A 27,556-nucleotide genomic window follows, 5' to 3' on the forward strand; every position below is an offset into this window, starting at 1 on the left:
TAAAAAAAAAAGAACATTTTCATACTCTCATATTGCATATATCAAGTATTCTATATCTCATCACTAAGTTTTTTCTACTTGTTGATTTTATATACTCTCTCCCTTTTAATTTGATAGTCCCATTTTTTTTGTATGATCTTTAATTAAGATGCACTTTTGGCCATTAAAATATGTTATTATCTATAAATAAAAATAACAAAAATTTGATATTCAAATATACATATCGAGATGAATCTAACAATGACTTATCTGATTATATTTTTTATAAATATTAACGCGAGTTTTTGGTCAAAGTTTGGCTATAAAAAAGTCAAAATGAGACTATCAAATTGAAACGGTTAAGTATATAACAGCCTCAACTAAATATATAATTATAATAATTTAATTCGGATGTATGTATAGCAGGGATTTTCAAACAAAGAACTAGCTTCATACAAGTATTTAGATATTGAGATGGAAGTCCTAATATCACCTTATGGCTAGTAATGGGAAATCAATGTGATCATTCAAGTAATAATTCAACTTGATCAATGTCACGTTTTTTGATAAATGTCAATGTGATCAAGTAGCTAATATATATATTTTTTTTTAATTATTGAAAAAATCTTATTATATCTCCATAAGTAGAGTATTTATACATTTGAAGTTTTGGCAATTTGATAGTCCTCAGCACTTGGTTCTTGCATATTATAAAGTCTATTAACATTATTGTTAGCCTAACTCAAAAGAATTTTAATGGCGTTACAAGATTCAATCTTGTTAGTTTTACTTATCCTTCTTATTTCTTTAATTTCCAAAACTTCTGCTCAGTTTTAGTTCCTCCACACCAGATGTGGAAACATCACTTACACTCGAAACAGCACTTTCGAATCCAACCTCGAAACAGTCTTTAACACTATGTCCTCCAGCACTCGAATCACCAAGGGCTACTACAATTTCACCGCGGGCCAGCAACCCACCAAAATCGAAGCCATGGTCCTTTGCAGGGCTGATGTCCCTATGATTACTTGTCGGCTTTGCCTTCAAAGCTCGGTTACACATCTCCCATTATCATGTCCTAACAAAACACAGGCATTGGGGTTCACTGATCACTGCATGATACTTGTCTAGTTGTCTCAAACGACACCACTTTTCATACTGTAAGAGTTAGGCCTTGGTGGGCTCTTTGGAATGGTACGGATAATGTATCGAATATCACGGGTGTTAACCATAGTCTAACTTCCTTAATGAGTATCTTGCAAAATCAGGCTTCATTAGGAAACTCTGAGCTAAAATCAGCCGCAGGACAGACTAATCTTTCAAGTACTAATCAAACTTTGTATGGACATGTTTAGTGTAGTCCTGATTTATCTAGGCTTGATTGTGTTATGTGTGTCCAACACCTCTTTAGCTACTTTCCCATATATTTTATCACGCCTACACTTATGGCTGTAGCAGCGCGGGTGATAACTCCTAGCTGTAATCTTCGTTATGGAATGCAATCTTCTTATGGCCATGTAATCGATGTTGGTAGTCCATCTTCAACGTCATTACCACCCCCACAAGTATCAAACAGAAGCGCTATTGATGAACAAGGTAACAGCAAGCTTATAAGTCAATTTTTCTGATACCACGTTAAAGGACCAATTCAACCAAAAGCTAAAGCTGATGGTTGAAATCCAAAATTATGTTTTATACTCTTATCATATATTTCTACTGATTATATCATAATAGTTACAATATATATTACTGTTCTAACACGAATTTTTATATTTCTGTTACATATTTATGTGATATTAGATATCCAACATGAGTTTTCCACATTAAATTATTTTTTGATGTTTGTAGAAAAGAGCACGAAGTCTCATAACTCCGTTGTTATTGTCATTCCAATTGCTGGATCACTAGCACTAATCATAACCATGGCGTCAATTTACATCTTACTAAGGAGAAAGGCGCAGAAAAAAGCTACAGCAAGCCTTAAAAGTAAGTAAAACATAAGTCACATGACTTATTTTGTACTGTACTACCGTGTTACAGAGTATGTAGCATATTTTTCTTATACGTTGTATTTTTGTGATGTACGTAGAAGAAGAAATTGAAACCCTGCAGTCCTTACAATATAGTCTTGGGACCATCAAGGTTGCAACAGACAATTTTTCAGATGAAAAGGAGGTTTTGGAACCGTGTACAAGGTAACATGTGATCCAAAAACAGAACAAAGAATTTGTTTACTCCAAATTTTAACTAATCATCTTCTCTACTTAAGGGTAAGCTACCAGATACACGTGAAGTAGCCGTGAAGAGGTTAGCGAGGAAGTCAGTTCAGGGGGATGTACAATTCAATAACGAAAATTTGATTTTAGCCAAGCTTCATCACAGGAATTGTTGACCCTTTTGGTTTTGATGGACAAACTGACAAACTTGACTAATGAGTGTTTTAAGTCTTTGGTGAATGAAAGGTTTAAGCAACAAAGTTCGTTCCGGAGTAGGAACACAAATTAAAGAATGTGGAGCAGCATTCATGAAAACACCTCGTGCAATTTCTCATTCTAGATTAATTGTAAGCACTTACAATATAAGTTGTTATGGAACTCAGTGAGGCACGTTATTAAGATTAAAATAAATAACGTTAAACTGGAATATAAAAATTGTTTCTTAGAATTATGATAAAACTATTTTCAATAAGTTTGTAAAAAGGATATTTTATATTAGTCTACTTTTTAATAAAATCGGATATTATTGTTTTATAAATAAATTAATAAAATTAATTTATTATCTTTTCAAACAAAAATATCTTTTCTACTGTTTTAATAATTAAATAAATAGAATTGTATTATTATACTTTTACTTTAATTATGTTCTTTATCTTAGTATTTAAATAAAGTATTTTATATAAATATCCTTTAACAAATTATCTTCTTAATAAATATTATTTTGAAGAAGTCAACAAACGATTTATTGTTCTCTTTATACGGTTTTCTCAAAGTTAATATCTAGCAAGTTGTTGAGATAGTGGATCAGTGAGCAAGGCTAGGAAACCTCCATCATGATCACCATCTGTCATGATTACTTCACAATATGCTAGTGGGGAGTTGACATGTATACGTGATTATAGTGGAAGGTTAATGACTAAGCTTTCTCTATAAATACTCATGCAATCTATCTCAACAATGTACAAGTTCTTGAGCATAATATCCCAGTGAGTAATAACGAGAAGAGAGTTCCATACTTCTCATATTAAGTGCATTAGGTCTTGTATTACTTGTTGTAATTATGATCTTGGGGATTGTGAGAGTTGTAATCTGTGAGGTGAAGGAAATTTCATAGTCGATAGGGTGGGAACAAGTTCCGCTCTTATTTACGCGTTTGTAACAAACAAGAGCCTTGATAATCTCTTATTTGGTAAGTATATGAGGAATCTTTTTACATCAAAATGTCAAAGTATACTGATTGCTTAATTAATAGTTTTTTTTTTTATCAATGCAGATCCTATGCATGGCGCATCTATACCGTGGGAAACACGTTACAAAATCATTGAAAGCATTGCTAGAGGATTATTGTACCTTCATGAAGATTCTAGACTACGGATTATTCCTAGTGACCTTAAAGCAGGCAACGTTTTGCTCGATGCAGAATTTAATCCAAAGATTGCTGATTTTGGTACGGCAAGGCTGTTTAGCATTGATCAAACTCAAGCATTAGCAAGCAAAATTGTTGGAACCTAGTACGTAACTATTTAAATATAGTTAAAGAGTACTCAATATAAATTCATCATCAATTTGATCTTTAACTTTGAGAGATTGAATTGAATATGATTGTGTTAGTGGATACATGGCACCTGAGTACGTCCTTCATGGTCAAGTTTCTATGAAGGCCGATGTCTTTAGCTTTGGAGTACTCGTCCTAGAGATTGTAAGCTGTCAAAGGATTAGCTCATTCCAATCCGGAGACAATCCTGAAAATATGCTTATCTTTGTAAGTATGATTACAAATTGTAAAAATCGATAACTAACAAAATAAATTAAATAGCCTAACGATGTTATTTCGATGTCACAGGCATGGAAAAATTGGCTACAGGGAAATGGATGGAATGTTGTTGATCCTATATTATCCCCTGCATTTAGTACAGAGGTATTGAGATGCGTACACATTGGTTTGTTGTGTGTGCAACATAACATGGTCAATAGACCTACTACGTCTTCAGTAGGTCTTATGCCAAGTAGCAGCACCTTGACTCTAAACGACCTTCACAACCTGCGTTTTTCTCACGAGGCCACACACCATCAAGTATACCTTCACAACCTGCGTTTTTCTCACGATGCCACACCATCAAGTATACCTTCACAACCTGCGTTTTTCTCACGATGCCACACCATCAAGTATACCTTCACAACCTGCGTTTTTCTCACGATGCCACACACCATCAAGTATACCTTCACCGGAGAATATTTCAAACCAATCGAGTAGTCGATTGCCTGCTTGTTCAGTTAATGAGGGTTCCATCACACAAGTCTACCCTCGATAGTACTGCTTGATTAATATGGTCATATGCATAGATGGAATTCTAATGTATGTTTTGACCATTACAATTTCAATTCAAAGGAGCAAAACTGGTAAAAAAAAATAAAAATAATGTAGCTACCATTTAAGCATTTTAACCAATGGGCTTTAATTTTGAGCCTATTTTGTCTGTGACCTTTGACCCCATAAAAAAACTTTTTTGTCGCCAAGTCAGTAGAATATAATTCAGACCCAATTTTAACTTTTTTATTAAGTCACTTAATTAGAAATTGAATGCTTTTCGAGAGAAGAATAGTCAAAGTGTATCAAACAAAAATAAACTGACTCAAAAAAATACGATACGGATGGAGTAATTAATTACGCATCATTAGTTTTGAAGAAACAACATGAGTTGAAAACTTGAAAGTTGATACCAACTTCTCCCCATCTCATTGATTGTTCGTCAACCAAAATTGATTCTCACGAAAAATATTCACCTTGCTTTCTTCCTTTTCTTACTTTAGTTTGTACTTTTTTTTCTTTCTTCAATCTTTTTGCATCTCTTAAAAAACAAAATTAATGCTAATATGGAGTCTTCTAATGTTTACTTCTTAGTGCTCAGTCTCATAGTTTCTTATACCATACCCAAGTTTGTATCAGCCCAAAGCGCATTCCGCTCGCAGTGGTGCAGCGACACCACGTACACACCAAACAGCACGTACCAATCCAACCTTCAAGCAGTCTTAAACTCTCTATCGACAGACACTCGAATCACCTACGGGTTTTACAATATGACAGCAGGACACGAACCGGACAAAGTGAGTTCATTAGCCCTATGCAGGGGTTATGTCCCTGTTAGTACGTGCCGCAATTGTATTAAAAACTCGGCTTCTTTGCTGATTAATACCGTTTGTCCTAACCAAAAGGAAGGATTTGGGTATAGTGGGTATTGCTCTGTATTTTTCTCAAACCGTTCTATTTATGGGGAAGTACAAGATGTGGTAGACCCGTGGTTACTTGTAGATAAAACACCTGTTACGAATACTCGTGGCTTCAGTGATTCACTGTCTTTGCTGATGCAATCGTTGAAGAATCGAGCAGGTTCGGGTAATTCAGAGAAGAAGTATGCAGCAGACAAGGCTAATACTTCTGGAGGTCAGAGTTTGTATGGTCTTGTGCAGTGTACACCAGATTTGTCAAAGCGAAGGTGTATGCAGTGTATTCAAGGGTTAATTGATTATTTACCTTCGTGTTGTGTTCAGTCGAATTATACGGCTTCTGGTGCTATGATGGATTTACCGAATTGCTTTGTTCGGTATAATATCAACTCCTTCTATGGGAATGTGCCTAATGAACCCCTGCCTACGTCGTCAGTCAACATCAGTTCAAATGCTCCTATTCCAGGTAAATATGGAGCACATAATTATTTATACTCCAATTCTTCATTGATCTTTCAAAGAAATGTTCTGCTTACATGATTTATCAATTATTGTATGTTTTTTGGTAGGCCGAAAAAGTGGTAAGACTCATATAGTCAGTATCATTTCCATCGCACTTGGCGTATCAACAATGTTACTTGCTACAAGCATCATCTTCAGCATCTTAATAAAGAAAAGAAAATCAAGGAATTCTTGGATGGTGAAATTTAGCAGTAAGATTTTTGGTTTAATTACAGCTTTAATTTCTTTAATGTAATTTGCTTCTTGTATATAAAGTTGTAGCTAACTTTGTTATTGGTAAGTGCAGAAGATGAAATTGCGGCCCTAAGATCGTTACAATTTAGTCTTGGAGCTATAAAGCAGGCAACACAGAACTTTTCTGAGGACTATAAGCTCGGAGAAGGCGGATTTGGCTCTGTTTATAAGGTACTAATTCAATCAAACAACTAGCTAGTACATATGACTTCAAACAAGCCATCTTTTTTGAATTTCCTAACCATGTTTTCAGGGTGTACTTCGTGATGGACAAGAGATAGCAGTGAAGAAACTTGTAACAAACTCGGGGCAGAGCCATGCAGAGTTTAAAAATGAAATTCTGATATTAGCAAAGCTCCAACATAGAAATTTGGTGAGACTTTTGGGATTTTGCTTACATGGAAAAGAAATGATTCTCATCTACGAGCTCGTTGCTAATAGAAGCCTTGATAAGTTTATATTTGGTGAGTGATGAACTCTCCTTTTAATATAAATTCATATGAAGTACTAGTAATGTCATGCTAATACAACAAAGGTACTAATAAATCTGTTCAATTCCCGGTAGAAAGATTATACAAATAATTATGGTGCATTGTTATATTAGATGATTTGAGATTTGCAGAATTTGGTACCTCAAGGGGAATTATTTTCATTGATCAATAAGATTGTCTAAAATTTTGTTACAAGTAATCAAATGCAGATCCATTAAGTCGTCAGTCTATGCAATGGGAAACACGGTACAAAATCATAAATGGCATAGCTAGAGGGATCTTGTACCTCCATGAAAATTCTAGACTAAAAATCATACATCGCGACCTCAAAGCAGCAAATATTCTCCTAGACGAGGATTTCTATCCAAAGATCGCGGATTTTGGTAAGGCAATGCTATTTAACTTTGATCAAACTGAAACACTGGCTAGCAAAATTGTCGGTACCTTGTAAGCATCCAAAATCTTCACTCTACCTACAAAATTATTGGCTTATGTTTTTATGATTTCTTTAATTTGTACAAGAAATATATTATATTGTTTTTGCAGAGGTTACATTTCACCTGAGTATGCTCTTCAACGTCAAGTATCAGTAAAGTCAGACGTCTACAGCTTTGGTGTACTCGTCCTAGAGATAGTAAGCGGACAAAGGATTACTTCATTTTCTAACGATGAAGAGAATCAAGAAAACCTCTTAAGCTTCGTAAGTTACCTAATAAAAATTTGACATATTTTGACAACTTTCTTTTACAATGTTACAAAAATTCATAAATGGCATTGCAACACTGGTTTATAGGCTTGGAGAAATTGGACTGAAGGCAATGCTTGGAATCTGGTAGATCCTGTAATACCACCAGGTTCTAGTACCGAGATATTGAGATGCATCCACATCGGTTTGTTGTGTGTCCAAGAAAACCCTGTAGACAGGCCAACGATATCTGCAGTCGATCTGATGTTGAGTAGTGATTCTGTTACACTTCAAGTGCCGGCGCAGCCTGCATTTTGTACCGAGAGCCAAAATCTACCCGATATGCTCTTGGAGTGGAGCACAACGACTAAGTCGAGTATAAGATCAGAGGGAGGTTCAATCAATAATGTTTCGATAACAGAGTTGCACCCTAGGTGATGGAGCTTAAGATGGCCCTTGAAGGTATCGAAGGGATGCCTAATTGTCAAGTGAATAGTATATATAAACCATGTTACTTGTGACAACTAAATTTAGACAAACAGGTGAAATAGATTGATGTATTATTGTGAGTTTAGCCTTATAACAAAACACGATGTATTTTATCAGAAATAGATTTCCTAGCGTTTTAATTAAAAATACACTGATTTGAATATTATTTTCTTGGTTCTTTTGTATAAATAGTTAAGAAATACGGAGTGACTTTTTGTTATCTTTGCGAAGTAGCTTTGATTTGAGCTCAAATTTATCACTAATAAATTATACAAAATGAAAATTCTATGGTAGTCATCTATTATACTAATTTTTATATTGGCTAATTTTTAATTATTTTCTATGCAAAAATTAATTACAAATGTTTTTTTTTTCTTATTTTTAAAATCTATTTTCATTCTTTCATATTTTTATAATTAATTTATGAATTATTTTTTAATTTTAGTGATAATAAAAACTAAATTTTGTAAATTAATTAGGAAAATTATAAAAAAAAAATTCAAAAAGTATTTCAAACTTAATAAATAAAATTTTAGATAAATGATTTATAAATAATTTTGACATTAAAAAATAATAAAAAAAATTAGTGTAATGGTAGTCATTTTAAAGATGACTACCATAGAATCATCTGTGCTGAGCCAATTTGTTCTTTTTAAAAATTTATTGCAAGAATAATACTTTGTATTATTTCAGATAGTAATATTAGTAATTGTGTACTACGTCCTAGAGTTTAGGGTACTACTAGATCAATCTATCATAACAGTACAACACTCATCAATCTATCATGTTACGTACAGACTTATAGGGACATGCTGTTTCCCTACTTGCGAGGTTATTGACTTATTGATTAACCATATTCCCCCTATTTAACGATCATCATAACATTGATTTGCGCATATATGTACTCTATAGATTTTTTGAGATTAAGATGTGAACAAACATGAAATATATTACGAATTTTTTATTTTTATATTCTAAACCACATCAATTAAAAAAAGGAGGCTTTCATTCTTATGCTTTTGGGATCTTACTTTATTACTCCGTTGATTTTCAGTCTAATCATTTCAATCGTCCAAGGATTGAATTTCAGTTAAGCCTAAAGACCAAAATATCAAACTTAGCTCATCCATATTGACTAATAATAAATTAATATTACAGTAATAATTAGTAATAATTCGAAGATGACACCATTAAATACAATTAAGCCTACTCTACTCCTCTTAGACATTTTGTGCCCACCTTCTTACGTCAATGATACTGTCAACTGTTGATTGTGCACTCGCCAATTCTTTCCGTTTCCCATTGAAGAGGGTCACTACTTTAGTACTTTTACTTTTCCCTAAGTTGTTCCACAATTTGACTATTTTGGACGACCAACTTATTAGAAGTTATTTTTAGATTTCACCCAAAAATATAAATAAATAAATAAACTAGATTAGATCATGTAATTTCATTTTTTTTTTATCTTATTATTATTATTATTATTATTATTATTATTATTATTATTATATCTCAAAAACAGAGAAAGTCATACAACCTACAATAAATTAGTGAGAAGCCGAGATACAATCTGGGCCCCCACTCCTCTAGCTATAGCAAAGCCTACCCTAGTGAAGATATGAGCTGCAGCACGAGCCCTAATGTCTTGCGTAGTCAAGAACCTCTGAACCCGTTTCAGCAACACAACAGTCTCCTTCTCTAATTCCCCAAGCGAAGAAAAGGAGAAGGGAATGAAACCATATCTTATTATTATTATTATTATTGAAACAAGATTAGATCATGTAAATTATAAAATTATAAATAGTGTATTTTTTAATTATTTTCTATGCAAAAATTAATTACAAATTTATTTTTTTTCTTATTTTTAAAATCTTTTTTCTTATTTTTAAAATCTATTTTTCATATTTTTCATATTTTTATGATTAATTTATGAATTATTTTTTAATTTTAGTGATAATAAAAACTAAATTTTGTAAATTAATTAGGAAAATTATAAAAGAAATTCAAAAATTATTTCAAAATTAATAAATAAATTTTTAGATAAATGTTTTGTAAATAATTTTGACATTAAAAAGTAATAAAATTAGTGTAATGGTAGTCATTTTAAAGATGACTACCATAGAATCATCTGTGCTGAGCCAATTGTTCATTTTAAAAAATTATTGCAAGAATAATACTTTGTATTATTTCAGATAATAATAATATTAGTAATTGTGTACTACGTCCTAGAATTTAGGGTACTACTAGATCAATTGATCAAGGTAATTTTGTTCCTTTAGCTTGACTCGTGATACATTTTTGTTTTAGTCATTTTTGGCTTCTTATAATTAGTTTATTACCTATTTGTTCCTTGTATTATAGCTTGACATAATTTTTTTTTCCATAGTGTCTAGAAGGACAAGAACATGACAATTTGACAATGAATATCCAAGAAAAGAAGATAAACATTGTACTAGCCTACTAGATAACTAATAAGACTGCCCTACATAGACTCTTGTGGAACAAAAGCTTTATTGTTAGCACTGTTAAAACGGTTTGACAGTTCGGTTTCGGTTCGATTTGAAATCGGTTCGGTTTGAAATCGGGTCAGTTTAAAATCGGTTTAAATGTCTTATGGGTCGGTTTCAGTTAGGTTTAATAATTTACGGTTCAATTCGGTTTCGGTCTATTCTTGAACGGTTTAAATTCGGTTTGGGTTGTAAACGGTTCGGTGCAGACGGGTTGCGGTTTGTTAACGGTTCGGTGTAAACGATTTTTATCCCGGTTTAAATTCGGTTCGGGTTGTAAACGGTCCGGGTTGTAAACAGTTCGGGTAGTTAACGGTTCGGTGCAGACGGGTTGCGGTTTGTTAACGGTTCGGTGTAAACGGTTTTTATCCCGGTTCAAACAGTTTCGGGTTAGAAACGGTTCGGTTCTTTTTTGGTTCGGTTTAATTTTAGTTCGGTTTATAACTGGTTCGATTTGTTAAAGGGTTCGATTCTTCTACGATTTAACACTATTTGGATCGGTTTTATTTCTGGTTTACTAAATTACGGTTCGGGTCTGTTTCTGATTTCAAAAAATCGATTTTTTATCGAGGCATTTGAATTCAGCCAATCAAACAGTTTTGGTTTGAAATTTTATACTACTTTCTAACTTTTTGCTAGTTAACAAGTTTTATATCAAGCCGAGACTTCATCACTTCATATTGATGCATTATATTATATGCAAATTCTCATTAATTTTATAAATACATATCATGTTATGTTTCAAGTTTAGCCACACTGATCTTACTAGTTTATTACGAAGTAGATTATAAAAGTTTAGTGCATTAATGTATTATTGTTTTACTATCAAATTATTATCTGCTTCTTATTTGATCATTTAGTTAATAGAGTCATAATCATGATTTGATGAGTTGTTGTGACATCGAAATTTGCAATTTGGTATTTGATACTTAATTAGTCAACAAGACTGATAATTAAGATTCGTTTATCATTATATATTTGCATAAACTGATAGCAGAAAGTAGAAGTTAATGGCCCGTTTCACTATTATCTCGACCCTGACCCGACCTTGACTCTACCTTGACCCACTAAATATTCATCTTGACTCGCAACCGATCGCTAATGACCTGCATCGACCCGCCCAATAACCACTGCTAGTAGTAAGTGGTTTGTAAACGGTTCGATTTATAAGCGATTCGGTTCATAAACAGTTCGGTTTATAAGCGGTTCGGTTTATAATCAGTTCGATTTTCAAACGGTTCGGTTTATAAACTGTTCGGTTCATAAACGGTTCGGTTTATAAACGGTTCGGTGTAAACGGTTTTTATGCTAGTTCAAACGGTTTCGGGTTAGAAACGGTTCGGTTCATTTTCGGTTCGGTTTCCTTTCAGTTCGGTTTAGATTTGGTTCGGTTCTTAAATGGTTTAACGTTACTCGGATCGGTTCGGTTTCGGGTTTACTAAAATGCGGTACGGGTCGGTTTTCGGTTTCATAAAAACGGTTTTTTATCAGTTCGGTTCTCATTCGGATCGGTTTAAATCGGTTCGGTTTCCCCGTTTCGATTCGATTTTTGACAGTACTATTTATTGTCACAACTGTACAACACTCATCAATCTACCATGTTACATACAGACTTATAGGGACATGCTGTTCCCCTACTTGCAAGGTTATTGACTTATTAATCAACCATATTCCCTCTGTTTAACGATCATCATAACATTGATTTGCGCATATATCTACTCCATAGATTTTTTGAGATTAAGATGTGAACAAACATGAAATATATTACGAATTTTTTATTTTTATATTCTAAACCACATCAATTAAAAAAAGGAGGCTTTCATTCTTATGCTTTTGGGATCTTACTTTATTACTCCGTTGATTTTCAGTCTAATCATTTCAATCATCCAAGGATTGAATTTCAGTTAAGCCTAAAGACCAAAATATCAAACTTAGCTCATCCATATTGACTAATAATAAATTAATATTACTGTAATAATTCGTAATAATTCGAAGATGACACCATTAAATACAATTAAGCCTTCTCTACTCCTCTTAAACATTTTGTGCCCACCTTCTTACGTCAATGATACTGTCAACTGTTGATTGTGCACTCGTCAATTCTTTCCGTTTGAAGAGGGGCACTACTTTAGTACTTTTTCCTAAGTTGTTCCACAATTTGACTATTTTGGACGGCCAACTTATTAGAAGTTATTTTTTAGATTTCACCCAAAATATAAATAAATAAATAAACTAGATTAGATCATGTAATTTCAATTCTATTTATTTTATCTTATTATTATTATTATTATTATTGTTATTATTATTATTATTATTATTATTTTGAAACAAGATTAGATCATGTAAATTGTAAAATTATATATAGTGTATTTTTTAAAAGTAATTATAGTCTTCATATGGAATGATTTAAATACTTACAATAATGGTTACATCTTTACATAGCTCCTACTATTTTATCCACTTTGGGCATACGTCCTCCGTATTTTATTACTTGCTCCGTTTCTCCAGATCATTTGCAGAATTTTATTAGGAGAAATAATAGTATAAAATAATAAAATTAAAATATAAAGTAAGTGTGGTTGGTAAAAGAATAAAGTATAATAGCTAGGAGAAAAAAAATATGAAAATATTAAAGTACGATAGTTGGAGGGCCCACTAAAAAGGAAAGTGGAGTAAGTAATTAAATAAGGAGGGATGGTATGTTTTACTATTTCTTTTTTTTTTTTTTTTTTTTTGGACAAGTACTCTTTCTGTTTGTATAACACTATTTTAAATCGGCTTTTTTTTTTTTTTTTTTTAAAAAAACATACTTTTTGAATTAAAATTCTGTATACTTTTTTTAAAATTATTATTATCTCTTTCCTCTTAGTTGTGTTTGTGGCTTTATATACTAAAATATAGGAGAATAGACACATCCTATATTTTGAAAATATAAGTTTACATAATAATGAATTACATTACATGAGTTCAAATTACAATTAAAATATGTTACGTTAAAATAATTAGATAAAAGTGATTTACATTTTTTTATTGTTTCTGAGAAATTTCAGCTTTAAAAATTGAAATCATATGTCCATACACGAAATATCAATTTTTTTGAAAGTCTAGTCCACTTTTTCATTATTGGAGTTTTATCCAAATTACTACGAGTATAATTTTCCACTTTCAAACTTCAACTAATCGTCTGTTGTAAGTTGTAACGTGTTATGCCTGGTAGTACTTTAGGAAGACCGTTTACCACATTTTGTAGTTTTGCACCCAAAAAATATAAAATAGAGCTTATCTTTTATCCACTTTGGGCATACGTCCTCCATATTTTATTACTTGCTCCGTTTCTCCAAGTCATCTGCAGAATTTTATTAGGAGAAATAATAGTATAAAATAATAAAATTAAAATATAAAGTACGCGTGGTTGGTAAAAGAATAAAGTATAATAGCTAGGAGAAAAAAAAATGTAAATATTACAATCCGATAGTTGGAAGGCCCACTAAAAAGGAAAGTGGAGCAAGTAATTAAATAAGGAGGGATGGTATGTTTTACTATATTTTTTTTTTTTTTTTTGGACAAGTACTCTTTCTGTTTGTATAACACTATTTTAAATCGGCTTTTTTTTTTTTTTTTAAAAAAAAAAACATACTTTTTGAATTAAAATTCTTTATACTTTTTTTAAAATTATTATTATCTCTTTCCTCTTAGTTGTGTTTGTGGCTTTATATACTAAAATATAGGAGAATAGACACATCCTATATTTTGAAAATATAAGTTTACATAATAATGAATTACATTACATGAGTTCAAATTACAATTAAAATATGTTACGTTAAAATAATTAGATAAAAGTGATTTACATTTTTTTATTGTTTCTGAGAAATTTCAGCTTTAAAAATTGAAATCATATGTCCATACACGAAATATCAATTTTTTTGAAAGTCTAGTCCACTTTTTCATTATTGGAGTTTTATCCAAATTACTACGAGTATAATTTTCCACTTTCAAACTTCAACTAATCGTCTGTTGTAAGTTGTAACGTGTTATGCCTGGTAGTACTTTAGGAAGACCGTTTACCACATTTTGTAGTTTTGCACCCAAAAAATATAAAATAGAGCTTATCTTTTATCCACTTTGGGCATACGTCCTCCGTATTTTATTACTTGCTCCGTTTCTTCAAGTCATCTGCAGAATTTTATTAGGAGAAATAATAGTATAAAATAATAAAATTAAAATATAAAGTACGCGTGGTTGGTAAAAGAATAAAGTATAATAGCTAGGAGAAAAAAAAAATGTAAATATTACAATCCGATAGTTGGAAGGCCCACTAAAAAGGAAAGTGGAGCAAGTAATTAAATAAGGAGGGATGGTATGTTTTACTATATTTTTTTTTTTTTTTGGACAAGTACTCTTTCTGTTTGTATAACACTATTTTAAATCGGCTTTTTTTTTTTTTTTTTAAAAAAAAAAACATACTTTTTGAATTAAAATTCTTTATACTTTTTTTAAAATTATTATTATCTCTTTCCTCTTAGTTGTGTTTGTGGCTTTATATACTAAAATATAGGAGAATAGACACATCCTATATTTGGAAATATAAGTTTACATAATAGTGAATCACATTACATGAGTTCAAATTACAACTAAAATATATTGCGTTAAAATAATTAGATGAAAGTGATTTACATTTCTTTATTGTTTCTGAGAAATTTCAGCTTTAAAAATTGAAATCATATGTCCATACACGAAATATCAATTTCTTTGAAAGTCTAGTCCACTTTTTCATTATTGAAGTTTTTTCCAAATTACTACGAGTATAATTTTCCACTTTCAACTTCAACTAATCGTCTGTTGTAAGTTGTAACGTGTTATGCCTGGTAGTACTTTAGGAAGACCGTTTACCACATTTTGCAGTTTTGCACCCAAAAAATATAAAATAGAGCTTATCTTTTATCTTATGGTGGAAATGAAGCATGGTAATGGAAATGTAATTATTCAATGACTTAACAATTATATTAAATAGTCAAATATGTTAATTTTCTTATTCCTTTAACGTGGAATAGTTAATCCATTAGCCGTCGTTCACTTCACCTTATTTTTGCTGAATTGAAATTATTTTTGCTAAACTGAAATTATTTTTACTAAACAACAATTATTTTTGCTCAACTAAAATTATTTTTTACTGATTTTATGTTATATTTATTCTATAAAGTTACTGAATTTTACTAAACTGGACTTATTTTTGCTGAACTGAAATAATTTTTACTGGACTAAACTTATTTTTATTGAATTGAAATTATTTTTACTTAATATTATTTTTTAAGGTGAAATGAACAGTACCTTACATATCTATGTGTTATGGAATAAGATTGAATTCATAGATCATAGACGACGCACTCATCCATAGTGTCAGTATGTCCAAAAGAGAATCCTTCGTGTGCGCGGCGGATCCAGGAATTTCTGACTGCTGAGTCACAATCGATAACCAAATATGTAAAAAAAAAAAATTGACAACATGACAAGCTTAGCTTTCTAATAATTGACAAGATTAAAATCTGTACAAGCATTAGGATGTATTGACAATTTGACAGACATAATTGACTATATCATTAGGGTGGGTCGACTATATCATAAGCAATCGTCTGAATCGCCAATCAAATCAGCACATATGCGAAACCCCATATAAATCTACCAAAGCCAATGGTGTATTGACAATTTGATAGATATAATTAACATCAATAAACACCCTAAATAAACACTTACTACAATTCACATGGTAAAAAAGGTTCAAATTTCATCAAAAATCCAACAACATTAACAAAAGGTTCAAAGTTTACCAAACAAACAACAACAAAATCAACCAAAGAAAACAATTTTTTTTTTTTAAAAAAAAAAACTTAGAATTTTTTTTTTGGGCCCTGATGAGTCATTTGACTCACCATGCACAAGGCCAGGTCCGCCAATGCTTCATGTCCAGATTCCCGAAAGATAAAATACTTCGTAGTTTCTTAAAACAATCCAAGTTGATTATAAATTTCAACAGAATATAAGGCAACTTCGCTATGACTCGTATGATAACAACCTGTGACCCGACTTATCCTTTTTGTCATACAATATATTTTTATGACCCGATTTACCCTTTTCATCATTTAATATTTATTTATAGACCTCTGTTAGCTACCATCTGAATCACATTCACAGCAAACATGGAATTAACCAAGTTATTCTTCTTAGTATTTGTGGTTCAACTACTTTATGTAATTCCCAAAACTTCTGCTCAATTATTTGAGTTTCTCGATAAAGAGTGTGGAGACAATCACTCCACTCCCAATGCTTATCTAACAAACCTTAAAACAGCCCTCAATTCTATGTCTTCAGACACCCAAATCACTTACGGCTACTATAACTTCACCGCCGGCCAACAACCCAACAAAGTCGAAGCCATGTCCCTCTGCAGGGCCGATGTCTCAGTTGATGATTGTCGTGATTGTGTCCGTTCTTCTGCTACTACTCTGCTTTCAGTCTGTCCCAACAGTATGAAGGCACTCGGGTATTCTGAGAACTGTGTAATATATTACACAAACATCAGTCTGTTTCATGTTTTAACAGATAGGCCATTTTGGGCTGTTCGGTTTGATGGCAATGTTACTGATAATATTCACAAGTTAAATAGTTCACTTACTACATTAATGACCTCTTTGCAAAACAAAGCTTCATTAGGTAATTCTATTCTCAAATTTGCTACCGGAAACACGAAAATTACGGCCAAGCAATCCTTGTATGGACTTGTTCAGTGTAGTCCTGACTTGACTAGGCTCGACTGTGTTAAGTGTGTGCAAAATATCACTTTGAGTGTCTTCACAAAGTATTTTATCACCACCAGTCCTTTCTTTATGGCTACAGGAGGAAGAGTGATTTCGCCTAGTTGCAATCTTCGTTATGAACTTTATCCTTTCTATAAGAATGTAACTTATGTCGCTACTCCACCCGGCTCCACCAGAAATGCTACTTCTTCTGCACATGGTAAAAAAATATGCATAGAATTTTTGGTTCTCTGGTTAACTTAGCTTTCTTTCAGTATTTTAGTTAGTCCAACTCGTATCATGGATTTGTGTTTTGTTTTTTTTTTTTAGGTGCAAGTAGTAGCAAGTCACATAAAATCATTGCTATCATTGTTCCGATTGTTGGATCATTAGTACTCATCCTTATCATAGCTTCCATCTCTATCTTTGTACGAAGGAAGAAGCAGAGAAAGTTTTCTGGAAATTTTCACAGTAAGCAAGGATTCTTATCTATTAGACTAGTAGCAGTCCAATTTTAAAAGTAAACTAGAAAGCTAATCTTGTATTATTGTTCATATGATTTGCATAGAGGAAGAAATGGACACTCTTCAAACCTTACAATTCAGTACTGGGGTAATAAAGGTTGCAACAGAGAACTTTGCTGTCGATAATATGCTCGGAAAAGGTGGATCTGCCACTGTTTACAAGGTAATTGTTCAAAAATTGTCTAGGATTTATACCATCAAATGCAAGAACTAATAAGAATAAATCTTTGTTATTTTTATAATCAGGGGAAGCTGACTGATGGACAAGAAATAGCAGTTAAAAGGTTCGAACGGGATGCAGTTCTAGGGGAAGAGCAGTTCAAAAATGAAATTCTGACCCTAGCCAAGCTGCATCACAGGAATCTAGTGAGACTTCTCGGATTCTGCTTGGAAGAAGATGAAATGCTTCTTATCTATGAGTTCGTCATCAATAAAAGCCTTGATGGCTTCCTTTTTGGTTAGTATTTACTGCTTATGGTTGTCCTATCTTTTTCTTTTCATAAAGTAGTTTGGCAAAATCATCTAAGGTTTGTACATAAATACAGACCCGGAGCATCGTGCATCTATGCACTGGGAAACGCGCCTTAAAATCATTAATGGGGTTGCTAGAGGACTCTTATACCTTCATGAAGAATCACAACAGCGGGTTATACACCGTGACTTGAAAGCTGCTAATGTTCTGCTAGACGCTGAATTTATTCCTAAGATTGCAGATTTTGGCCTAGCAAAGTTGTTTAAGACTGACCAATCTCAAGCAGTGATAAGCAAAGTAGTTGGTACCCAGTAAGTATCATAGCATAGCAGCTTTATTCAATGTTGAGATTACTATTAATTGTTTGAAACCTTAACTTTGAAACATGACATTGGTTTGTTACAGTGGTTACATGCCACCCGAGTATTTGATCCAAGGTCAGGTGTCATTGAAGTCGGATGTCTTCAGCTTTGGTGTACTTATTTTGGAGATTGTTAGCGGCCAAAAGAATAGCTCTTTCCAAATTGGAGAAAATGAGAAAAATCTGCTTGCTTATGTAAGTGTGATCATCTATTCTTACACTCAACTTATATAAATATTAATTAACACAAACCAAGCTTTCTTAACATTGAAATTACGATGTCTTAGGCATGGAAAAACTGGCAAGAAGGCAAAGCGTGGAATCTTGTTGACCCTGCACTATCCCCTGCTTTTAGTGCTGAGATACTGAGATGCATACACATCGGTTTACTGTGTGTCCAGAATAACATGGCCGATAGACCAACCATGTCTTCAGTATCTCTTATGCTAAGTAGCTACACTATGACCCTGGAAGTGCCTTTGCAACCAGCATTTTTCATACAAAATCGTCCCATGCTACTAAGTGAACCTTCACAAGACAATTCCTCAGATCAATCAAATAGCAGATCATTGTCAGTTAATGACGTTTCTGTGACAGAGCTCTACCCTCGATAATAGAGATGTAGGTCCACTCAAGGTTATATACTGCGAAGTTATAAACTGTGTCTGCAGCTTTACAAGATATACAATACATATTACATTATTTCATTTTATTGCATGTATTAGCCAACTGCCACTTTAGTCACGGTGGTATATTTTATTTACGAAACTGCCACTGTGAGAAACAAAAACGTTTCTCACAGTGAGTAACAGAGATTTACTCGTTATAAACTGTGTCTGCAGCTTTATAAGATAATACATATTACATTATTTCTTTTTATTGCATATATTAGCCAACTTATGGTGAATATGTATATACTGTATGAAATTAAAATAGTTTAAGCTCTACTTTTGTAATAACTGTTGTTACACTGTTTGATGTTTTGTGGAGACCCTCCCATAGTGATACCTATATATGGGAGGTAAGAAAGGAAGGAAATTGTTAAATTACATCATCATGTAGACATTTATGTTGGGTATGGCCCAATTTATATAAGCCCATTATATTAATGGAGTATAATCTAGAAGCTTCCTGAAAAATCAAGAGAAGATTACACTTGATTTTTCTAGAGTTATCTACAACCTTAATATCTCCTAGAATATTCTAGAGAATATTAGAAGTAGAAGCCTCTAGATTAAGAGCCATAATTATGGAGAAATTCCCATAGGAATCTAGAAGCCTCCATCCTTACCTATAAATATGGGTCAAGGGCATTCATAACATAACAACAACAACAACACAACACAAAAACACAAGAAGCCATACCAAATACAAGCCTTTTTACAAAATATCCTCCCTCCTTGTAATATTCCACTACTATCATAATACTCCTTTGTGAGTTTCTTATAGTGAGAGTTCTCTTGCAATAATCACCCTCAAGGGTTCTTGTACTCTCCTACTTTCAAATAGTGGAATAAAAGTGCTCGTTGTTGTATAAAATTGTGTGTTCATTTATATTAATTATCTTGCCAATTATCAATTTAGTTTATATTTCTCAATCAAACACATCTTCGCTTCCGCTATGCACTCACCAACCCTAACAATTTATATTGTTAAATTGCTAGCAGACCTTTGTAGGGCGACCTTTCTATAAGTAACAACGAACCTATTGGTGTTATTTTAGGGAAAGATCAAGCGGACATTTGTGGGTGGTGATCTCCGAGAATGAAAACCTATCGGTGTTTTTCTTAGAGAAAGATCGAGCACAGTACACATTTGTTGGCGTGACATACCTTATGCGAATGAGGAACCTATTGGTGTTTTTTAGAGAGAGGTCGAGCAAACAATTATTGTGTTGAATTGTTATTTGTAACTTTTGGGGAAAAAAGTTCATACAAACATGCTTTGAACCAATACAACAATACAAATGAGCAAACCAATCAAAAATTATAATTTTTTTTTTCAGGTGGCGTCTTTGCAAGCCTTTAGTCAAGTTATTTACTTCAATTCCAAATTAATAGTGTTCATAGTTAGTATTATAATGTGTCAGGCTCTAATTGGATTCACAAGTACGAGTCTTACGATGTAATAGTTACAAATGTAAAAATATAAGTTCGTTTTCGTGGTTTCCTTAGCTTACGTTAAAGGGGTCTTTGGGATCTATCCTTTAATTTACCAATTCTAGGCTTAATTTTATGTGGTCTTCTTACTTTTTGGTACTCCATTTATATAATGCATTGTATCAATTTATTTGGATATTACATCTGATGAATCCAATTAATAGTTATAGTTACTCCATATTACTATACTAGGTTAGTCCCATGCGATAATACACGATTTTATCAAAATGAATGATGATGAATATATCATCCTTAGCATATATTGAGGATCAATGCAAACAACTACTCAAAAAAAAAAAAAAAAATCACAAATCATTAAGAGAAAATTCGTCTAAAATCATTGCTAATGTTGAGCACCACGTTGATGACCATGTGTGTTTAATTCACTTTGAGTCATTTGACAAAAATCATGAGTTAAGCATATCAACTCAGGGCATACATACGATACACTATACACATTATTTCCACTATCATCATGAAAAGAGAAGAAAGACCATTAGGAATATATCAACATGTAGCACATAATATTAACAAATACTCCGTAACATGTACTAGAAAGCAGAGTTGAAATACTAAATAATTTGTAAAATAGAAAGAGATGAGAGAAAGAAAAATGCTTTTTCCGTAACTTGATAACAAAATGACAGAAAGAGCTCATTAATTAATAAGACAGTAAAAAAAAATTTAGTTTCCTATCATTAGCAAATTTGTACAATTATACTATAGTTTGTAGAAGCATCCATACCGTGTTTGAATTTTATTTTGTAAACCGTGGTAGTCATTATTCATAATCTAATTTTCACAATTTTCAAAGCAATTTAAATGGAGTAGCTTAGCTTTAAATATTTTCTTAAAAAAAATTTGATAAGATAATATCATCAATGCATTTAGGCGGGAAAATTTTTCATGAAAAAGCATCACGTGCACAGATTTGGAACATGATTAAGTCAGCAGTTTCTATTTTAGTTATAGTTACTAGATTAGCTCCCGCGCAATGCACGAATAAAACAAAAAGAATTTATAATTATGTATATTTTAAAGTCATATTATAACTTAGAACATAAATCAAACTATATATGTGATTACTCCGTCTAATTACAAAATCATGTCTACAACAAAATTTAGTGGACTTTGTAATTAGACGGAGTAATCACATATATAGAGGGTTAATATTTGCTTTCCTTAAAATTAATTATATGTACCTAAGATAATATACCGTATAAATTAAAAGTACTTTACAATCAATTACCCAATTCGGTTGGTGTCATAGGTGGCCCGAAGAATGGAGGAGCAGCTTGATAAATTGGGTATTGCATTGCATAAGCCTGTTGAGGATAATATTGGACCCCTAGATTGGGCCTTGGTGCAGTGGCTGTCCAATTGGTCTTGCTTGCTGAGGATATGGACATGGTGCTGAGGCTCATTGTTGAGGCTCCTGGCCCATTGTTGGGATTGAGATGAAACCCAATTTTGTTGGGGATTAGGAGCATTAGAGATTTGTTACTGCTGTTGGTTGTTCTCACGCCCCTTACCCCGACCACGGTCTTTACTTGCACCTCCCCTTTCCCGACCACGGCCGGTCTCGCGACCACCACCACCAGGTCCGGCGCCGCCATCGGAGTGTTGATGTTGTTATGGCTGGTTCGACTGCTGTGCTGCGGAGTTTGCAAGGGCACTCGAGCTTTGCGCCACGAAGGAGGTAGCTTGGTTGCCTTGGTCATTCGCACGTCTTGACTCCTCAAGGAGCAGTCGTGACCTTGCGGTCTCAAAAAATGGAAGGGGTTCAGTTTGTTGGATGATTGTAGCCACCATATCAAAATCAGTGTAAACAAGCCCTGATACGAGGCCATAACAAGTTTCTGCTCCGACATCGGCTGGTCCACCGCAGCCAATTGATCCTTCAAGTTCTTTAGCTACAGTAGGAAGAAACGTCCGAAAAATCAGACAAATATAAAGGAAATTGAATTGGTTTTCAAGGTAAACAACTCTCGCGTTCTTGTTTTCTTGGAATAGGTCTTTCAACTTATTCCAAATTTTTTGAGCAGAGTCTCCATGCACGACATAAGACGGTTTCCAAGAGATCAACTGAAATAGTGCCACATATCCATTGTTTAACAATGGAGTCAAGACGCAGCCATAGGGATTCAATTTAGAAATATCAGACGATCTTGGGGTGTTTGGATCGATATGATCAAGAATGTTAAAAGCGTGGCAACGAACTTCAAACAATTCCACCCAATTAGAATATTGTACCTTTTCCCGATCAAGAATCCAAGAAATTGCGTTCTTGATGTTATTGACAGAGAGAGCCGGATGCAACTCCGTCGATGGAGGAGGTGGAGGTGGCGGTGGTGGGTGATCACTGCCCTTAGTCATGGCTGCTTTGGTAAGAAAATACGATTATAAGCACTGATTGCCAAAGTCAAATGCTTACTAGAAGCCAAAATAATTTAACAGAAAAGCTAGGTGGAAGGAACAAGTTGTACAGAATTTGGTTAACTAATTAACTAAAGAAGAATGCGGAAGCTAAGCTAAAATCCCAAATTAAAAACAAAAAAACCAAAAAAATTGGATCTAAAACTTAAGTTGTGATACCATATTAGATTTCGGAAAAACTCCTCAATCTGGAGTGTGTACCATTGATCAAGGATACAAAATATACACTATAATTATCTTAATATGCGACAAATATTATCATAACTATAATATCTATCAGTACCTTCACAACCTGCGTTAATTTTTACAAACCCATGTTGAGGAGGCTTCCAACTCGTAATGCTGTTGCTCCTGTTTGGTATGTTCCTGAACACCCTATTCGCATACACATTATATTCATCCACCATTTTGCAGAAGTTTGAGGCCAATAACACCGGGTTTGGAGTACTATCCTCAAAAATCATGAGATTACGCACCCTCCACACGGCCCAAGCCAGAGATGCCATATGCAGAAAATCGTCCTTCCCCAGCTTCCTATGGAGCCACGACCATCTCTCGGCAAAGCTACTCCCAGGGGCTTCATCAATTATAGCTTTCATGTTATAATGGCACCAAATATCCTTAGCATGGGTACACTCGAATAGAGCATGGATAATCGACTCTTCTGCAGCATTGCATAACTGACAAATTGCCTCTGAAATAACAAGTTGTCTAGCAAGTAAGCTGCCTTGGGAAAGTTCTATCCACTAACCTTGAAATAGTAAACTCAGCTCATTTGTTGAGAACAACCCCTCCGTTCCATATTTTTTTGTTAAACTTAGAATGTTTTTTGAGAGAAGAATAGTCAAAGTGTATCAAACAAAAATAAACTGACGGAAAAAAATACGGAACGGATGGAGTAATTAATTACGCGTCATTAGTTTTGAAGAAACAACATGGGTTGAAAACTTTAAATATGAAACCAACTTCAATTCTCCATCTCATTGACTAGTTCGTTAACCAAAATTGATTCTCCCGAAGTATATTCACCTTGCTTTCTTCCTTTTCTTACTTTAGTTTGTACTTTTTTTTCTTTCTTCAATCTTTTTGCATCTCTTAACAAACAAAATTAATGCTAATATGGAGTCTTCTATTGTTTACTTGTTAGTACTCAGTCTCATAGTTTCTTATACCATACCCAAGTTTGTATCAGCCCAAAGCGCATTCCGCTCGCAGTGGTGCAGCGACACAACGTACACACCAAACAGCACGTACCAATCCAACCTTCAAGCAGTCTTAAACTCTCTATCGACAGACACTCGAATCACCTACGGGTTTTACAATATGACAGCAGGACACGAACAGGACAAAGTGAGTTCATTAGCCCTATGCAGGGGTGATGTCCCTGTTAATACGTGCCGCAATTGTATTAAAAACTCGGCTTCTTTGCTCATTAATACCGTTTGTCCTAACCAAAAGGAAGGATTTGGGTATAGTGGGTATTGCTCTGTATTTTTCTCAAACCGTTCTATTTATGGGGAATTACAAGATGTGGTAGACCCGTGGTTACTTGTAGATAAAACACCTGTTACGAATACTCGTGGCTTCAGTGATTCACTGTCTTTGCTGATGCAATCGTTGAAGAATCGAGCAGGTTCGGGTAATTCAGAGAAGAAGTATGCAGCAGACAAGGCTAATACTTCTGGAGGTCAGAGTTTGTATGGTCTTGTGCAGTGTACACCAGATTTGTCAAAGCGAAGGTGTATGCAGTGTATTCAAGGGTTAATTGATTATTTACCTTCGTGTTGTGTTCAGTCGAATTATACGGCTTCTGGTGCTATGATGGATTTACCGAATTGCTTTGTTCGGTATAATATCAACTCCTTCTATGGGAATGTGCCTAATGAACCCCTGCCTACGTCGTCAGTCAACATCAGTTCAAATGCTCCTATTCCAGGTAAATATGGAGCACATAATTATTTATACTCCAATTCTTCATTGATCTTTCAAAGAAATGTTCTGCTTACATGATTTATCAATTATTGTATGTTTTTTGGTAGGCCGAAAAAGTGGTAAGACTCATATAGTCGGTATCATTTCCATCGCACTTGGCGTGTCAACAATGTTACTTGCTACAAGCATCATCTTCAGCATCTTAATAAAGAAAAGAAAATCAAGGAATTCTTGGATGGTGAAATTTAGCAGTAAGATTTTTGGTTTAATTACAGCTTTAATTTCTTTAATGTAATTTGCTTCTTGTATATAAAGTTGTAGCTAACTTTGTTATTGGTAAGTGCAGAAGATGAAATTGCGGCCCTAAGATCGTTACAATTTAGTCTTGGAGCTATAAAACAGGCAACACAGAACTTTTCTGAGGATTATAAGCTCGGAGAAGGCGGATTTGGCTCTGTTTATAAGGTACTAATTCAATCAAACAACTAGCTAGTATATATGACTTCAAACAAGCCATCTTTTTTGAATTTCCTGACCATGTTTTCAGGGTGTACTTCCTGATGGACAAGAAATAGCAGTGAAGAAACTTGTAACAAACTCGAGGCAGGGCGATGCAGAGTTTAAAAATGAAATTCTGATATTAGCAAAGCTTCAACATAGAAATTTGGTGAGACTTTTGGGATTTTGCTTACATAGAAAAGAAATGATTCTCATCTACGAGCTCGTTGCTAATAGAAGCCTTGATAAGTTTATATTTGGTAAGTGATGAACTCTCCTTTCAATATAAATTCATATGAAGTACTAGTAATGTCATGCTAACACAACGGAGGTAGTAATAAATCTGTTCAATTCCCGGTAGAAATATTATCCAAGTAGTTGTGACAGAATGATGGTACGTTAAATAATTGTGGTGCATTGTTATATTAGATGATTTGGGATATGCAGAATTTGGTATCTCAAGGGGAATTATTTTCATTGATCAATAAGATTGTCTAAATTTTGTTACATGTAATCAAATGCAGATCCATTAAGTCGTCAGTCTATGCAATGGGAAACACGGTACAAAATCATAAATGGCATAGCTAGAGGGATCTTGTACCTCCATGAAAATTCTAGACTAAAAATCATACATCGCGACCTCAAAGCTGCAAATATTCTCCTAGACGAGGATTTCTTTCCAAAGATTGCGGACTTTGGTATGGCAAGGCTATTTAACATTGATCAAACTCAAACACTGGCTAGCAAAATTGTCGGTACCAAGTAAGCATCCAAAATCTTCAAACTCTACCTACAATATTATTGGCTTATGTTCTTGTGATTTCTTTAATTCGTACAAGAAATATATGATATTGTTTTTGCAGAGGTTACATTTCACCTGAGTATGCTCTTCAATGTCAAGTATCAGTAAAGTTAGACGTCTACAGCTTTGGTGTACTCGTCCTAGAGATAGTAAGCGGACAAAGGATTACTTCATTTTTAAACGATGAGGAGAATGAAACAAACCTCTTAAGCTTTGTAAGTTACCTAATAAAAATTTGACAACTTTCTTTTACAATGTTACAAAAATTCATAAATGGCATTGCAACATTATATTGGTTTATAGGCTTGGAGAAATTGGACTGACGGCAATGCTTGGAATCTGGTAGATCCTGTAATACCACCCGGTTCTAGTACCGAGATATTGAGATGCATCCACATCGGTTTGTTGTGTGTCCAAGACAACCCTGTAGACAGGCCAACGATGTCTGCAGTCGATCTTATGTTGAGTAGTGATTCTGTTACACTTCAAGTACCGGCGCAGCCTGCATTTTGTACCGAGAGCCAAAATCTACCCGATATGCTCAAGGAGTGGAGCACAATGACTAAGTCGAGTATAAGATCAGAGGGAGGTTCAATCAATAATGTTTCGATAACAGAGTTGCACCCTAGGTGAAGATGGCCCTTGAAGGTATCGAAGGGATGCCTAATTGTCAAGTGAATAGTATATATAAACCATGTTACTCATGACAACTAAATTTAGACAAACAGGTGAAATAGATTCATGTATTATTGTGAGGAATTCCCTGTTTCTCATAGTGAGAAACGAAATTTGTTTCTCATGAGGGCATTTTCATGAATAAATCAAAAGTTTTTTTATTATTCTAGGTTCCACAATTGAATAAAGTTGAATAAAGTTGTTGGTTTATTTACAAAAATGTGTGAGAACACTATGAGAAATCGGGGCTCCCTCTTATTGTGAGTTTAGCCTTATAACAAAACACGATGTATTTTATCAGAAATAGATTTCCTAGCGTTTTAATTAAAAATACAATGATTTGAATATTATTTTCTTGGTTTTTGTATAAATAGTTAAGAAATACGGAGTGACTTTTGTTATCTTTGCGAAGTAGCTTTGATTTGAGCTCAAATTTATCACTAATAAATTATATAAAATGAAAATTCAATGGTAGTCATCCTTAAAGTAACTACTATTATACTAATTTTTCATATTGGCTAATTATTAATTATTTTTAATGCAAAAATTAATTACAAA

At 33.5% G+C, this 27,556-nt stretch overlaps 2 protein-coding genes and 1 pseudogene across 5 annotated transcripts; all 3 read left to right on the top strand.

The window, feature by feature from the left end:
• The first annotated feature begins 735 nt into the window (after positions 1-735).
• LOC110687159 lies at positions 736-4,505 on the top strand (annotated as a pseudogene).
• A 367-nt stretch (positions 4,506-4,872) lies between these two features.
• On the top strand, positions 4,873-27,333 carry LOC110687280 (putative receptor-like protein kinase At4g00960). 4 transcript variants are annotated; one of them, XM_021863913.1, is made up of 8 exons: positions 24,630-24,778; positions 24,886-25,027; positions 25,131-25,274; positions 25,370-25,488; positions 25,571-25,781; positions 26,046-26,283; positions 26,385-26,538; positions 26,627-27,333. In XM_021863913.1, the coding sequence occupies exons 1-8, from the start codon at positions 24,749-24,751 to the stop codon at positions 26,954-26,956; spliced, it is 1,368 nt and encodes a 455-aa protein (XP_021719605.1). In that variant the 5' UTR covers positions 24,630-24,748; the 3' UTR covers positions 26,957-27,333. The 4 variants fall into 4 exon arrangements, with proteins under 4 accessions (XP_021719603.1, XP_021719602.1, XP_021719604.1 ...); XM_021863911.1 differs by lacking the exons at positions 24,630-24,778; positions 24,886-25,027; positions 25,131-25,274; ... (2 more) ...; positions 26,046-26,283; positions 26,385-26,538 and adding exons at positions 4,873-5,886; positions 5,990-6,133; positions 6,229-6,347; ... (1 more) ...; positions 6,877-7,114; positions 7,214-7,367 and having other exon boundaries at positions 26,627-27,328; XM_021863910.1 differs by lacking the exons at positions 24,630-24,778; positions 24,886-25,027; positions 25,131-25,274; ... (3 more) ...; positions 26,385-26,538; positions 26,627-27,333 and adding exons at positions 4,888-5,886; positions 5,990-6,133; positions 6,229-6,347; ... (2 more) ...; positions 7,214-7,367; positions 7,461-8,061.
• Positions 16,411-19,373, top strand: LOC110687282 (putative receptor-like protein kinase At4g00960). The gene is made up of 7 exons (XM_021863915.1): positions 16,411-17,359; positions 17,470-17,610; positions 17,708-17,826; positions 17,910-18,120; positions 18,209-18,446; positions 18,541-18,691; positions 18,784-19,373. Exons 1-7 carry the CDS (start codon positions 16,543-16,545, stop codon positions 19,108-19,110), a joined length of 2,004 nt encoding a protein of 667 aa, XP_021719607.1. The 5' UTR covers positions 16,411-16,542; the 3' UTR covers positions 19,111-19,373.
• Positions 27,334-27,556: the final 223 nt, after the last annotated feature.

This window comes from Chenopodium quinoa, unplaced genomic scaffold (assembly GCF_001683475.1).
Source record: "Chenopodium quinoa cultivar QQ74 unplaced genomic scaffold, ASM168347v1, whole genome shotgun sequence".
Taxonomy (NCBI): domain Eukaryota; kingdom Viridiplantae; phylum Streptophyta; class Magnoliopsida; order Caryophyllales; family Amaranthaceae; genus Chenopodium; species Chenopodium quinoa.

Excerpts from the sequence above, each read along its gene's own strand:
- LOC110687280 (XM_021863911.1), top strand. The coding sequence starts at position 5,070 with ATGGAGTCTTCTAATGTTTACTTCTTAGTGCTCAGTCTCATAGTTTCT. Across the intron at positions 5,887-5,989 it reads TTCAAATGCTCCTATTCCAG|GCCGAAAAAGTGGTAAGACT; the intron begins GTAAATATGGAG and ends GTTTTTTGGTAG. Across the intron at positions 6,134-6,228 it reads TTGGATGGTGAAATTTAGCA|AAGATGAAATTGCGGCCCTA; the intron begins GTAAGATTTTTG and ends TGGTAAGTGCAG.
- LOC110687282 (XM_021863915.1), top strand. The coding sequence starts at position 16,543 with ATGGAATTAACCAAGTTATTCTTCTTAGTATTTGTGGTTCAACTACTT. Across the intron at positions 17,360-17,469 it reads TGCTACTTCTTCTGCACATG|GTGCAAGTAGTAGCAAGTCA; the intron begins GTAAAAAAATAT and ends TTTTTTTTTTAG. Across the intron at positions 18,121-18,208 it reads CCTTGATGGCTTCCTTTTTG|ACCCGGAGCATCGTGCATCT; the intron begins GTTAGTATTTAC and ends ACATAAATACAG.